Source organism: Panthera pardus, unplaced genomic scaffold (assembly GCF_024362965.1).
Source record: "Panthera pardus isolate Hobbes unplaced genomic scaffold, ASM2436296v1 HiC_scaffold_17, whole genome shotgun sequence".
NCBI classification, from domain to species: domain Eukaryota; kingdom Metazoa; phylum Chordata; class Mammalia; order Carnivora; family Felidae; genus Panthera; species Panthera pardus.
Window position 1 is genome coordinate 12,421,194 of NW_026526732.1, and position 14,951 is coordinate 12,436,144.

The window sequence follows — 14,951 nt, forward strand, 5'->3', positions numbered from 1 at the left end:
TAGTTAACACTTCTTATGAGTGCAGTGATTCCTTGGGCGTGAGAAGGTTAACAAGGAAGAAACAAAACAGCATAGTGTTTTCTGTCCCCATCCAGGGGCTCATGGTTCTGAGTTTTTAGATCAAGGCATTTGGTAAAAAAGAATCCAGAGGTAACTGAACAGCAAAGTGACACATGGGAAAGAAATTTCTCTGCTCTTAGGACGTATCTTCACTGTTGCCAATAAACTGAAATAAACCGAAAAGTTTCCCTTTAATATCTCTCAATTTCAAGGTCAAGAACGGAGCAGGATCAATCAAAACTGCATTTATCCCTACTTATTACATGCAAATTTACTCTGTTAACAATTTAAAAAAAAAAAGCACAGATATAAAGGTATGAGCAACTTACCTCGCTCTAGAACCTTCTGTACTTTGATATGATTAGCACAGAACCCGCTGTACAGTTTAAAATGGTCTGCGTAATAAAGGAAAGAGCCTCCAAGGGAAAACAGTAGTTTCTAGAAGGGGAAGAAAAGTCACATTGGTCATGGTTTACTCAACGTCTGCTGGCCCTGGCGTGGCCTCTGACTACTTCAGCGCATCCGTGGCATCTTTCAGACACCAGAGCACTAATGCCTCAGAAAATCACCAAATGAAATAAGCCCAAGACTGTGCCATTTTCACGGCAGACGGAGAACGGTCTGGTATTTCCCTCACAGATCTTTAGTTTGATCGAAAGCTTTCTGGCAGCCGAGCCTACTGACACTACAGGCAAAGGGCACGAAAGTTCTACCAAAATACACCTGACAAAATGGGATACGAATGACCGGAGAGGATAACTAATCAGGCCAACTGTGCCTTACTCGGGACAGATGCTCTCGTCTGGGTACCGCCCTGCCCCCTTTCTACCGTCTGCCTCCTTTCCTTCCCCAGAGGGGCTCCTTCCGGGTCCCGGATGCTCACACTGGAGACGGGCTCCACAGAAGAGAGGGCTCCCTCAGTACCACCGACCCGTGTCACAGGACCCATGTCCCCGGGTCACGGGACTTCGTGAAAATGGAGGATGAGACTCAGGGCCAGCGCTCCCGCTTCGCAAGCAAAGGCCCCCTTCGGCGGACTTGAGTGAAGAGCGTGGGCACGGTCAGCCACCAGGCAGACTCCACAAAACCTGGGCCACCCAGACTTCTGCTTCCAGGGGCCACTCAAGTGGAAATGTAGCCTCTCACCAGCTGCCACAGGAAAACAGCGCAACGAAAGCACTGAACTCACCTTGTCGGCAGTCAAGGGACACTTTCTTTTCCAAGGGCGGACGCCGCACTCTACCCACCCGGTTCTGCTTTAAACCTGAGTCAAAACTACTTACTCTAAACTGTGAGGGAGTTTCAAGGGTGTTAAAGTCCGAGGCGGCTGAAATCCCATCCTCCAGAGTCTCCAGAAACACCTTCTGAAAGTCCAGCATCTCTGGCAAGCTGCCGAACAGTGACTCCATCTGCATGAAGGCCGGGATTGAACAGAGGGCATCAGCGGTGGGGGTGGAGAGGGGCCGCCCCAACGAATCCCCAGTCCTTCGGGGAGCAGCAGACAGAAGCGGATCCTTGAACGAAGGCAGCATATTCCCCCTGGGACACCGTCTGTACACAGGGGTTTACAGCTCCGGCTCTGGCAGTTCCAAACTGACTTTTTAAACGGATGGAACCTTTTCAGGATTCAAACTGGTAAACGGGAGTCAGTAGCGAAGAACCAATTACGGAGACTGAACACGAACAAGTCATGGATTAAGGAGTGACTCTGGGCCACGCTTCCTACAAAAAGGGCGTGACCGTCCTGCATTTACAAACTCTTGCCGCTGGGCCTCACGTGGCAGAGGCCACATAAACGGCTTTGGAGGAGGCCACGCTTGGTCCCTCTGACGATGCTCAAGTCCCGTGTGTTCTCTGGGGAATCAGGAGATATAACCTCCGGGGAGGTCCACTAAAGGGCAAACAGAGACTAACCCGTGCGTTAGTGGACGGCGGGGGGGGGGGGGGGTGGGGGTGGCAGGGGACCGATTACCTCGTCTTGGGTGAGAAAGGTCTCATTCTGAAGTGGCTCCAAATATAATTCAAAGAGGCAGCTCAGATCCTGAAACGTGGAAGAAAAGGGTCTTTATCACTCATGTCTCCAAAATACCCAAGAGTTTCCAGCAACCCTGACCACAGCTCCAGACTCCCACTGGGAATGACGGAATCGTGTCTTGTTGCAATTCGTGACCCTGAAAGTGGTTACTATCAGGGGCGCCCGGGCGGCTCCATCGGTTAAGTGTCTGACTGCGGCTCAGGTCATGATCTCATGGGTCATGATCTCATGATCTCTGACAGCTCAGAGCCTGGAGCCTGCTTCGGATTCTGTGTGTGTGTGTGTGTGTGTGTGTGTGTGTGTGTGTGTGTCTCTTTGCCCCTCCCCCACTCATGTTCCGTCTCTCAAAAATAAACATTAAAAAAATTAAGTAAGTAAGTAAATAAATAAAACTGGTTACTCTCATTTCTGCCCTAATTCACATGGGCTAATCCCGCAGTACACGCAGCAGCTGGGTCACCTACTCTGCTTAGACAGCTTGGTGACAGAGCCACTCCTTCTGTGGACCGGTGCAAGGGGGCATCCGCCTCCCCTCGGACAAGGGGAGCTCTGGCGAGGCACTTCTGTCGGGCACGAGCACCCCTGCCGGCTCCCCTGGCTTCCTCCTCTGTACCGGGGAGCATGGTGACAGCCCCACCACGGAGCTGAGAAGGACAGGACGAGACCTGGGAAGCTCTTCAACTCTGGGGTTGACGCATTAGCACAATTTTGAACTCTCGTATTCAAATGCAAGAAAAAATGTCCAAGGATCAGCGGCCTATAATCTAGGCCATATTTGAGCCCCCAGTACACCGGGCCCCAGTGGTACGGAACAGTGGGAGTTGATGGCATTTATACAACTCCTTCCATAAATGGTTTATTTGCGATAATTTGAAGCCAAGACCAGGATATAATTTTGTAATAGGAAAGATTTTTTTCTTGTTTCGCTTATTCTGAAGAATTTTGAGTACGAAAACATTAAGTGATCGACTACAAAGTCCGTTACTTTGCTCTCTCATTTTACAATGGAGAAACCGAGACCCAGAGAGCTTTCTGTAAGAGCCCGAAGCCTCCAGAGCCTTATGGCATAGATTCTGGGAGCAAGCAGACAGGCCTGGGAGGCCTTTTACTATTTCGCAACCAACAGCTCCCTGGCCTTCCCTCCCTCACCATCCTCCCCGGCGACTGCTTCCGAGCAGGGAGGTGTGCTGAGTTACTGAACCGTATCTCGAGGGAACACACAAAGGCTGAAAATTCCAAGTTGCGCGCATGCAGGGATCAAGGTTAGACGAACAAGTAAAATCCCGTGTTAAATGTCAGCCACGAAAAGAAACCACAAAATAAAAACGGTGTGTGTGCGAATCACAAGAGGCACCGGGTGCTGGTTATTTTGTGAGAGACAGTGACAGGCTGCCCTCTTCCCTCGTGCGGCCGGTGCTGCTCGGCGGGACTTACACGCCTCGAGCAGGCAGGCGCGGAGCCGCGGGGCCGGACAGCTGCAGCCCTAAGGGAACAAAGTGCAGGTTTCTTGCAGAGAGAAGGGTCCTTCCTGTCTAGCTCACCCGCAACGTCCACCTTTATACCCTACCAGCATCTCAGGGAAACCAGCCTCCCGTGCGGCCTCACGGTAAAACGGAACATCAGCGACAACAGGAAGGGGACTTCAAGGAATTCTGCCCTTCAATCTCGGTGGAAAGCTCATGGCCACCCTCAAGAGGCCGGAGGGTCTCTTGAAGCCTCAAACCACAGCGCCCAAAGCTGCTTGGGAGAGGCCACCACAGTCACAGGAAGATCCAGAAATCTAGGCTGAGCTCCCCAACGTTCACATCATCCGCAGGACAACACGTAACGGGACGTGAAATTAAACTGTCAACTCCATAGCTTTCTTTTCTTCTCTATGGGACCAAAAAGAAGGGGCTCTGGGTAGTTTTCCTGGGCTACGTGTGTATGAGGCCTTCAGTAAAGCCCAGATAAAATGACAGGGACACTAATGAAAGGGGAAGCTCACGCCCGTCTCGCGGAGAAAGAAGGTGACAGCTGTGTCTGTGTGTGCACGCACCTGTGCAGGAACAAGGGCACGCCCGTCTGAGACCCGGGAGGACGGAGGTGGAGGGGACGGCCCCAGGCCAGGCAGCTGCACCGAGGCAAAGCCAGGCGGGATCCTCTGCCCACTGCCCTGCTGCTTCCAGAACAGGCCAATGAAGTGAGCTTACGGTAGTACCCGAGCCTCAGCAAATACTTAAAGCAAAAGAACTCTGTCTTCCCTTCCCAGGCTCCAGTGCTCTTCGTAAAATATGTCTCTCAAACTATAGGGGCACCTGGGGGGCTCGGCGGGTTAAGCATCCGACTCGGGATTTTGGCTCAGGTGGTGATGTCACAGTTTGTAAGTTCAAGTCCCGCAAGGGGCCCCATACCCACAGTGTGGAGCCTGCTTGGGATTCTCATTCTCATTCTCTCCCTTCCTCGCTCCCTCTCTCTCAAAATAAATAAATAAAACTTTTTAAAAATGTGTCCTGAACTATTTACTGAGGGCTTCAGAGATAAATAAGTGAATGCTTCGGGTGCCGAAGATTCTCAGCAACCACCCGTCCGCACGGGCGTGGGAGCGGCCACGTGTAGGCCAGCTGCTCCAGCGTGGGACTCTGTCCCGCACGGTGACCTCCACCAGGCAGGTCTGGGGGCCGCAGCAACAGTCTCCTGGGAGCAAGCTGTTCCCCAGTCCCTCCTCCCCTAAGTGCTCTCCGGCCCCCTCCGACCCCGCCAGGAGACTCCCTTCCCACAGGCACACGATGAGCTAGAACATGTTTCCATAGTGAAAGCTACCGTGGTAACCAAGGGAGCCGAGGAGCCCATCCTTCCGGGCCCTCCCAGCTCCTGCACCCTCGCCCCCTCCCCAGCGGCAATTCACCACTTCGAGGGGCAGGGGGCTCCGTCAGGAGTGCTGGGCTTCGGGGCGCATGCGACCTGGGGGCCCCCCGCCCACATACCGCTGGCCGCCGCGGGGCCACAGAGCCGGCAAGAACGTGCGGAGTCGCCCGTTACCTTCACGTAGGACTTCTCCGTGTCCATCAGCTCCTGGATGACTTTCCGGAGGCGATCCGCATCGGAGAGGTGGCGAGCCAGCGGCCTCGGAGGTGGCTCCCGGGTCCCCCTCGGCCCTTCCATGCCGGTGGTCTGCGAGTCGTTGAAACTCCTACACAGCGCAGCGATCTGTTCGGCGCTCTGGGAGGCGGAAAGACGGGGAAGGGGACGTTCGGGGCGCGCTCCGTTTTGGCAGCTTCCCGGCCAGGACGCAGGCGGTGCTCGTCCCTGCCCAGCGCCCTCTCGGGGACCTGGGGGGGGAGGGGGGCGACAACCTAGCACAGCCGGGTTCATTCATCTCGGACCGCTCTGGCTACCGTTTAAGGTAACGGGAGTGAAGACAGGGTATCTACGTGGGATGCGTTTCTGTTGTCAGAACAGAACAGATGGCTCTTTCGTACCGAAACTAGAAAACACGGCACAGGTTGACCCTTGGTAATGGAGGTGGCTCTCAAACCAAGACCGCGGCTTTCTCGGAGCCCGCTGGGGAGCCCCCCCGACGCGGCGGCCCGACGGCCTCGGGAACGGCGTGACTGCGCGAATTTCGGGGCGACCTGGCCACAGGGGCTCGCGGCCCTGCCCCCCGTCCACTCCCCAGCCCCGCGGGCTCGCGCCAACAGAACACGAGTGAGCGGTTAGAGCGGCTGCACCTGCCGGGGCCGGGCGGGGAGGCAGAGACGTCCCCTACCCTGCAGGGGGCGGGGGCAGAGCCCCACAGAGGGTGCAGACGGGAGCAGGTGACCCGGCCACCCCGGTGAGTGCCGGAGAACAGGGGTGAGCAGGCTCCCTGGGAGGCTTCGGGATAGTGGGGGCAGTCACACACCGAGGGGACGAGAGGAGTGGGAACGTCTGGGGACCGAGAGCCAGCTGCTACTCGGATTCCAGCACAGCGATCACAAAGGTTCTCGAGGGGGGCCCCCTCGTCCTGCCTGATGTCGTGGCTTCAAGGCTCAAACGGGTCTCCTCCTGTACGTCTCCACGGTGCCTGGAGCATCACCAGCCTACACTCAGCGTCCTCTAACTTGCCTCTCCCTCCACTCCACCCCCTCACAGGTTCCAGCCCACTTAGCACCTGCCGGCGAGTAAGCCGGCCAAGGGCAGGGCCCGTGCCCGTCGCTGCCCAGCAAGCCCTCAGCTCCCCCCCACCGCACGGCAGTGTTACCGAGTGACAAAGCAGTGGCCCCGGTACGCGTGACGAGCGTCCACCCGTCTTTGGCAACTTGCCGTCCCTCCCGCAAACTCCCCCTCCTTCGGCGTAAACGCCTTCATCCCCGACCCGTCCCTCCGGCCGAAGTCAAAAGCCGAGCTTGTCAGGACCATCTCCTAGTGTGGAATTCATCCTCTCGGGGACACTTCAGAACACGAACAACTCACACAAGCATGTGTCACGCAACCGCAGTGGCCCGACGCACACCCGTTAAAAAAGCTGGCGCCTGATGACCTGAAGTGCCTCGGCGGAAAAACAGGGCACTGCCGCCCTCCCCGGTCCCCCTCCCGGCTCTACTCTCAACACTGACCTTCCGGTTCATCTTCCAAGCTCAGCGGGTGTCACCCGAGGGCCCGCTCTGCCTCCAAAAGGAAGACAGGTCCTGCCCCAGGCGATCACGTAAGAAACCCCAAAGCGCAGCCAAAGGCAGAGTGAAAACCAGCCCAAGCTCGTGCGGAGCAAACGGAAGGGGGAAGACGCGGCAAAGCAACGGGAATCCCTCCGCTGTGTGCGAGGCTTCAGGGGAGAAATGGGTCGTCCCACGGTCCTGGCAGGAACACACGCGCTCCAAGGAAGAGCCAAGAATGAGCCGGAAGTGCAGTGAGGAACGAGCAGGTAACGTAAAGACCCCAGCTCAGGGGAGTGACCGCGAGCCTCCTCTCCACCCAGATGTCTGCGAGGAGAGCCCCCCAGTCTGCTGGGCCCTTTAAACAGAATCATTTCTCTTTTATTTTCACGTAAATCTTGGTGCCAAAGTTCAATCAACCACACAGCCGGTACTGGGCTTCCAAAGAGCCCATGGTGAGTTCGAGCCCTGCGTCAGGCTCTGTGCTGACAGCTCAGAGCCTGGAGCCTGCTTCAGATTCTGTCTCCCTCTCGCTCTGCCTCCTCTCCGGCTCATGCTCGCGCTTTCTCTCTCCCTCTCAAAAATAAACAAACATTTAAAAAACTGCATCTTGAGGGGTGCCTGGGTGGCTCAGTCAGTTAAGCAGCCAACTTCGGCTCAGGTCATGATCTCACAGTTCGTGAGTTCGAGCCCCGCATCACGCTCTGCGCTCAGAGCTCAGCCTGGAGCCTGCTTCGAATTCTGTGTCTCCCTCTCTCTCCGCCCCTCCCCTGCTCATGCTCTCTCTCAAAAATAAACAAACGTTAAAAAAAAATGCATCTTGATTTATCAAAACGCCTCATTTCATGTTTAAAACAACCAAATCTTATGATTCAGTGCTGAAGAGATTCCAGCACTGTTCAGCCATGCCCCAAAAGCCAAATGACAGATAGTAAAAGCCAAACAGAACACTGTAGCCAAAAGGCGGCTTTTCTCTCTTCCGGGACGTGAGCATCATTAAGGAGCCCTCGGAAGTACAACGAAACCACTCCAAGTTGTGTGCACCCCCTTTCCAGTGCACCTCAACCCTGGCCACGCATGAGCTTCGTGTCGGGAGCTTTAAGAAACACCCACGGCTAGATCAACTGGCTCCCAATCCACATGTGAAGCCCCTCGTAGGAGTATTGTCTTAATTTTTTTTTAAATGTTAATGTTTATTTATTTTTGAGAAAGAGACAGAGCACGAGTGAGGGAGAGGCAGAGAGAGAAGGAGACACGGAATCTGAAAAGCTCCAGGCTCTGAGCTGTGGGCAGAGAGCCTGACGCGGGGCTCAAACCCATGAACCGGGAGACCATGGCCTGAGCCGAAGTCGGCCACTTAACCGACTGAGCCACCCAGGCGCCGGAGTATTTTCTAAAAGCTTCCCAAGTGTGGCTAACATGTGAGCCACGTGACAACTACTGGTCTACCTATCAGAATCGCGAGCAATCTCCAACTGGGCTTCCTGGGGGCAGTGCGGCCTTCAGCCTGACACGCTGTCCCCAGGGTCTGGAGTGAAGGACAGCCATATAAAAAATTTACAGACTGAGCTCCTGAGACCGAGGAAGTAGCCAGAATCACACCCATGACCCTGGTATTCCGTCCGGGTCAGGCCCTCGACGAACTGAGCTCAACAACCCCAGATAATAATGATACGGAGACTCCCAAAACTCACTCATTTGAAATCTCTGCTACTGCTATTTGCGCCGCAAGCCCAGACAATGTAATTTTGCAATTCTGACAAGTCACAGCTTCCAGGGCTATGGAGTCTATATTAAGTTCACATACACCGCATAAAATCTGACAAAACGCACCATAAGTTAATGGCAGCTGGTGAGCTTACAGCTTCACGTTGCTGGGATGTCAGAATCACACCTAACGATGCAGTGTTAAAATAACGAGGTTTTAAAAATAAAGTATCCTTGCCATTTCGGAAAATCAGAATCCGCTTTAAGAACGCTTCTGGGAAGATGAACGTGGAAAAGTGAGTGTTAGTGGAGATTCTGAGAGCAAATGAACATCTTAAGGTACCATCAACGAAATGCTGGAGAGCTTACAAAGTCCCCTTCCTCACGCACAGCACTTTCACCATCGTCTCAGGCTGGGGGGTGGGGGTGGGGGTGTGGGGACGGGGCGGGGGGGTCACTTGGGCTCAGGAGGCAGGAAGTGGAACAGAAAGAAGATGGACACGTTGTATCTGGTTACGTTTCCGTGCCTCTATTCGTAGGGACAGGCATCAGCATTGAACGGTTAAAGGCAGAATTTGGAGTGTATCTGCTAAGCAAGTTCTAGGAACGGGGACTACTTTGGATGGGCTGTTTTCACACCCAAAACGGTGACAGTGGCGAAAAGCACAGGCAACATTCAGGGGCCCAGGGTTCTTTCCTGGCTCCGCCCCCAGTCCTCGGCACAGTCCCAGCAACGCTCATTTCTGAGCAACTTCCCTAGATCCCTAACCCATCTGGTAACCCCTCGGATTGCCATCTGGGTCACGGAGTAAAGGGCACTCACATTTGCTGAGCACCTGCTATTCGCCAGGTAGACCCGGGCGGCGGGTGTTCTCCAGAATCTGCTGGCATTTAATCCTCTCCGTGACGAACACTGTATAAACGAGGGGCCCGGAGGTGTGGGCGAGACCCTGACGGCACAGGGCCACCCCATCTAGCTCTGCAGGGTGCCCACCCCTCCCGGGGATCTGGCAGAGCAGGAGGCAAAGCACACGTGCCCCTCCGCCCCTGCCCCTGCGGTCACGGCGTCCTGGCCCCGACAGAATCCAAACACACTCCCGGTGTGCTTGGGATGCGGCCACCGGCCCCTGGGGGCCACCTCTGCTCGGAGAAGCAGCGTTGTTTCCACACACAACAGCCACATCTTTTAGAAGGCTTCTCTGTACCACCGTCCCAACTCCACCCTGGGAATGCTGCTTTAAAAACGACAGGCGTTCACCAGGCAGGGCTGTGGGTGCGTGAAGATCCCGTAGCCCGACAGCGCGTGCCTGTGCAGGGTCACGAACACCCCGCCTTCGGAGGCACAGCTCAGATTAGGATCTTCCAGTTTGCAGGATCCACGCTGAGAAACTTGGGTTCGCTGTGGACCTCCTTTTTGAAAGGAGAACACGAAATGAGTATTCTCTCTGTGAATTCCTTTCAAAACTTAAATGGAGTTTTCCCTGAAACTATGCTGTATGGAAAAGCAGGGCTGCTGACCAGAACGAAATTTTTTTCAGGACCTGAGCTTACACTAAGGCTGATCCCTGCTTGAAAACGATTTGATCTTATTTACAGATGAAGACCATCTCACGGAGGACTCTGGCATGAAGCGCCTAAGCATTCTGGACACACACACACACACACACACACACACACACACCCCAAACAAACAGAAAACGAACTTGACTGTGGTAATTATTTCACAATGTTTATGTATAGCAAATCATCAAGCTGTATGCTTTGAAGATACAGTTTTCTCAATTATATCTCAATAAAATTGGGGGACAAAAGAGATCTGAACAGTTTTGGGGTTTCGTTTTGTTAGGTTTGGGTCTGCTGTTTTAAATGTATGGATAAGGACCCTTTGCTTCCCTATACTAGGGCTGCAATGGCTCGTTCTTCCGGGAGCCCCATTCTCCCAGGAGCAGCCGCAGAACAAGGGGGATCATGCCCCCACGCCCCAGATGCTCCCCAGAACGCCTCCTTCTCAAAGCGGTTCTGCGATGACCCTTCCAACCCGGACACAGTGTAGTACTTTTTCGGCAGAAAGGTGTCGGGCCGGCTTCCTCCCGGCTTTGGATGAATAAAATCTGATCCCCTGGGCGTGACACTTTGATGTTTACTTTGCTCTTATCTGGAGACGTGGCTCCCTGAGGCTTTTCAATTTCACCCTAGGATTTGGGTCTTAAAAGGAAAAAAATCACAGTGGGATAAGCACATCGCAGCGTCCAGAACTGTTGGGAATGATGAGGGCGATTTCGTAGCTACTCCATGAGCCATCAGGAGGCCTGCATGCGGCAGGGGCCAAGCTTGGCCTGGGCTCTCCTGGCTCCGTCCGCGGCCAAGACCCCATACGCAGGGACTGCCAGGACCACAGACTGGTTCGTCACAGGCATCTAGTTGTACTACTCGGGCCCCCAAATACTTTCAGCCTAAGAAAAAGGGCTGAAAAGTGCTGTATAATTTGGAGTAATATTTCACAGGGAAATATTAAAGGCAAGTGACCACATTTGCAGTATGCACTGTCCATCCTTGGTTAAGGAGCATAAGGACATTACCTTGCGGGGGAAGATCTGTAACGGACTTAGCACGCAGACCTCAAAGGAAAGATCCCTCATGCTGTCTAACTGGTCCTGTGACGACACGTGGTGGTGGGTCTGGCGGATCCCTAGCTGCCACCGCGTCCTCTCCCTGCACCACACAGAACAGCTGAGACCCAGCCATCGCCGTGGACCGGATCTGGTCTGGATGACGGGCACAGGGTTTCGCTATGCCAGCATACTAAGCAGAAGAATTAGGTTCCTGCTACTTCTATCGCCCTTCAAAAAGAATGTTGGAAAAAATAAAAAGACAAGCTTCAGACTCTGGGCAAATGGCCAGTTATCAAGGGTAGCCTCGCCCTGGGAAGGTGTGGTCAGCATGGTGTGTGTTCTCATGCTGTGCACGGAAAACCTCCCACTCGTCCTTCTGGAAGCTTCACCGGGTCTGCACGACTCAGTGATCCGAGTGCAACTATGGTGTCGGCTGTCACATCCTAGCTAATTGTCAGAAAAGTTCCCCTTAGTTTAAAACAAAACAAAAAAAAAAGGAACAGCTAAAAACCGTACAAAGGACTTCTCAATTTACTCTGCACTTCGTTAAGGTCCCTAACTTACAGAAAGATCTAATAACACCCCCAAATGGTCTCGGCAGCGGGAATCCAGAAGCAAAGGGATAAATGGCTTCCCCGGAAGGCGAACTGGCTGAGACGGGCTTCACCCCACAGGGAGCAAGGGTGAGCCCAAGGCCCGCAGGAGCAGCCGCAGACACCCTCCAGCGCCCCCTCAGGGCCAGGTCAGACTACGGGGTGGGAGCTAAGATGCATTCAAGGTGATCCAATTTCTCTATGGGGGGCCTCTCCTCTTAGTGATACAATTCCTAAACAGAAAACTCTAGGGGCGCCTGGGTGGCTCAGTCCGTTAAGCATCCGACTTCTGACTTCGGCTCAGGTCATGACCTCACAGGTCGTGAGTTCGAGTCCCGTGACAGGCTCTGTGCAGACAGCTCAGAGCCTGGGGCCTGCTTCAGGTTCTGTGTCTCCCTCTCTCCCTGCCCCTCCGTCGCTCATGCGCGTGTGCTCTCACTCACACTTTCTCTCAGACGTTAACAAAAAAAAAACAACCTCTAGAAAAAAACAGCCTGAGGTTTTTAGATTTATCAAAATGGTACAAAAAGGATGAGGAATCACTCACACTGTTTTCTAGACCACAGGGTTCTCTTTCCAAAGGCAGAAGGAACGTACACTGTAAAATTCAACGTGAGCTTATGTCACAGGAGAGCCCCTACCTTACACGGAAATGTAAAGATGAACCTAATAAACGAGGGCACAGAAATGCACCGAGGTAGCACACGACAATCACCAGTGACGGGACAGACGAGTGCCTGCTGACTGCAGGTGGCCACGATTTAGTGCAAAGGGCAGAAAGCAGGCCTGCATTTTGGAAAGTAGCTCCTCATGGAGATTACTACAAACATACGTGCATAGATTTCCTAAAAATGGAATGATATATATCACAAATGCAGTGTTAACCAAGATATTTTTATCCTTTGGCTCATTTCAATTTTCCCTTTTACAGTGGTTTAATTTTTTAAGTATTTTTAATGAATGGACTCCTTTCCTGTCACTTTAAAAAACTGATCTGCGGTTGCAAAGGCTCAGAGGGTTCTGTTTCTTTGGACACGGTGATGAACAGACGACACAGTCACTCCGCTCACAGGGCCCCAAGGCTGGCTGGGCGTGCTCTGAGCGAGCAATGCGCGATGACTGGTGCCCAAAGAGTAGGTCCTGCGGAGACAGAACAGAGACCTGCCCGGGTCGGAGCGAACCCTGACCCCACGCGCTCACGGACAAACAAGTTCTCTGAACCACACCAAGTTTGGGGCCAGAAGGAGCACGGAGCGCGCCAGCAACTGCAGGCCAGTACAGCGTGGCCAGACGGTCACGGCCAGGCAGGGGGCTGGACCTCAGGGGCGGGCAGGGTGACGTGCCGTGACACAGTGGCAATCCCTGCCACCTTACGGGGGATGGCAAGGTAGCGGTCGTGGTGGCACTGAAGACTGGGGAGCGTGCACCCCCGCGAGGCAGCCCATCACCCCCGTGCCCCTTTGCATCACCCCGCTGTACGGGCAAAGCTCAGGCCAAGGGCCTCAGAGCATGCGCTGGACCGAGATTTCCAGAACAGTTACTCTGCCCAAGACTGGAGGCTTAAGCACACAGGCTCTGGAGATGCAACCCCGGCCAGGGCGGCTCCCAGCTGTGTGGCCGTGACTGATCCCCCCTGGACTCAGGGTACTCGCCTGGAAAGCAGGGATCACATGTCATAGGGTCCTGGTGACCAGTCAATGAGGTAAAGCGTAAAAATACTCAGCACAGTACGAGGGATAAAGACCAGGGTTCAATAAAAGTGAACATCTGCACAGGGAGTTGAACTGGCCAAGGTTTGCTATTGTCAGGAGTACAGAAGAATACACGTCCTCTGAATCCCCTGAAGGAAGGGCCACAAAAACCACACTTCACGATGACAGCACTGTCTTGTGGAGCCTCTGCCAGACACGCTCTGCTCTAGGTGCTGAGGGTGCAGCCCTGACCCCCCAACATGAAAACCTGGACCTTCCTGAGGAGGAGGAGGAGGAGGAGGAGGAGGAGGAGGAGGAGGAGGAGGAGTCGGGGGAAGGGCAGAGAGAGGCGTGAGGATCACGGAGGAGGAAAGAGGGAGGCAGGGGACACACAGCATTTCCCACCTACGGAAGGGCTCCGGGAAACCAAACAGGGCCACCCAGACGGCCCGGCAGGGCCTGCAGCTTCCACAGCCGGTGGAGGAGAAGCCAAGTTTGTGCAAACATCCCAGGACAGGCGGGCGGCACATCTGTGTGACACGTGCGTGCACCAAGAGTAGAAACCCAGTGCGGGCGGCACTCGTGAGGGCAGAGCCCGTGGAGAGACTGGGGCTCCCAGGCAGTGGCTTCCAGGGGACAGAGCCCTGCCCCTGAGACACTGCTGCCTTCTGCTCCGTTTCCTCATTTAACAGGAATGAGTACGATGTGCGGTCTCTGCCAAGGACGTCTCAAGGGCTAGGGCAGCACCCCTACACCACCGGGCACCCGCTGCACATAAACTCCGGGGCATGTCAATATCACCCATAAGCAGTTTACACAGAACGGCTCATCCGATCTAATATATCCTGGCCGGGCACTGCGTTTTCGCTTTCCCAGTTTTCACCCAGAAAGCAAGCTATGGCTTACGTCCGATGTACAGTTAAAACTGCTCATCAAGGCAGATGCATGTGGGCCAGGACTTCTTGACTTCTAAATGCAAAAATACGGAGCCAGTGGGGGCGCCTGGATGGCTCAGTCAGTTGGGTGTCTGACTTCGGCTCATGTCATGATCTCGCGGTTCGTTGAGTTCGAGCCCCACATCGGGCTCTGTGCTGACAGCTCAGAGCCTGGAGCCTGCTTCAGATTCTGTCTCTCTCTCTCTCTCTCTCTCTCTCTACCCCATACCTCCTCACATTCTGTCTCTGTCTCTCTCTCAAAAATAAACATTAAAAAAATTAATTAAAAAGTTTTAATTAAATTTAATTAAAATTTAATTTTTTTTATTTTATTTAAAAAATAAAAGAGACTTCAATAACCCCATTCCAAACAGACAGGTGAAGGAAGGGTGGATGGATCATCAGAACAAAGGTCAGCAAACTAAGGCCATTGGGCCAACCTAGCCCTCCATCCACTGCTGTAGATCAAGTTTTATTAGCACTCAGCCACGTTCATTCACCTGTCCATCATCTATGGCTGCTTCTACCCTGAAATGCCTCAGATATTTACTATCTGACCCTTCACCGGGAAAGTTTGCCAACTCCTGATATAGAGAGATGCACCCAGATCAAAAGATTCTTCTGAAATCAGCCTTAATTGAAACTCAACATACCCTATAAAACTATTCTGAAAATTTTTAGTGAGTCAAGTATAAATTTAAAAAA

At 53.6% G+C, this 14,951-nt stretch overlaps 1 protein-coding gene across 10 annotated transcripts in view; it reads right to left on the reverse strand.

Moving 5' to 3' along the window:
* The window catches only part of TIAM2 (TIAM Rac1 associated GEF 2), a 265,433-nt gene that overhangs the window by 10,752 nt on the left and 239,730 nt on the right, over nt 1-14,951 (reverse strand). For all 10 annotated transcript variants that reach the window (XM_053904338.1, XM_053904340.1, XM_053904337.1 and 7 more), the window contains 4 exons: nt 5,117-5,296; nt 2,033-2,101; nt 1,344-1,469; nt 390-498 (listed from right to left, as the gene is read on the reverse strand). In XM_053904338.1, the coding sequence (XP_053760313.1) occupies nt 390-498; nt 1,344-1,469; nt 2,033-2,101; nt 5,117-5,296 (484 nt within the window). The remainder of the gene's footprint in view (nt 1-389; nt 499-1,343; nt 1,470-2,032; nt 2,102-5,116; nt 5,297-14,951) is intronic.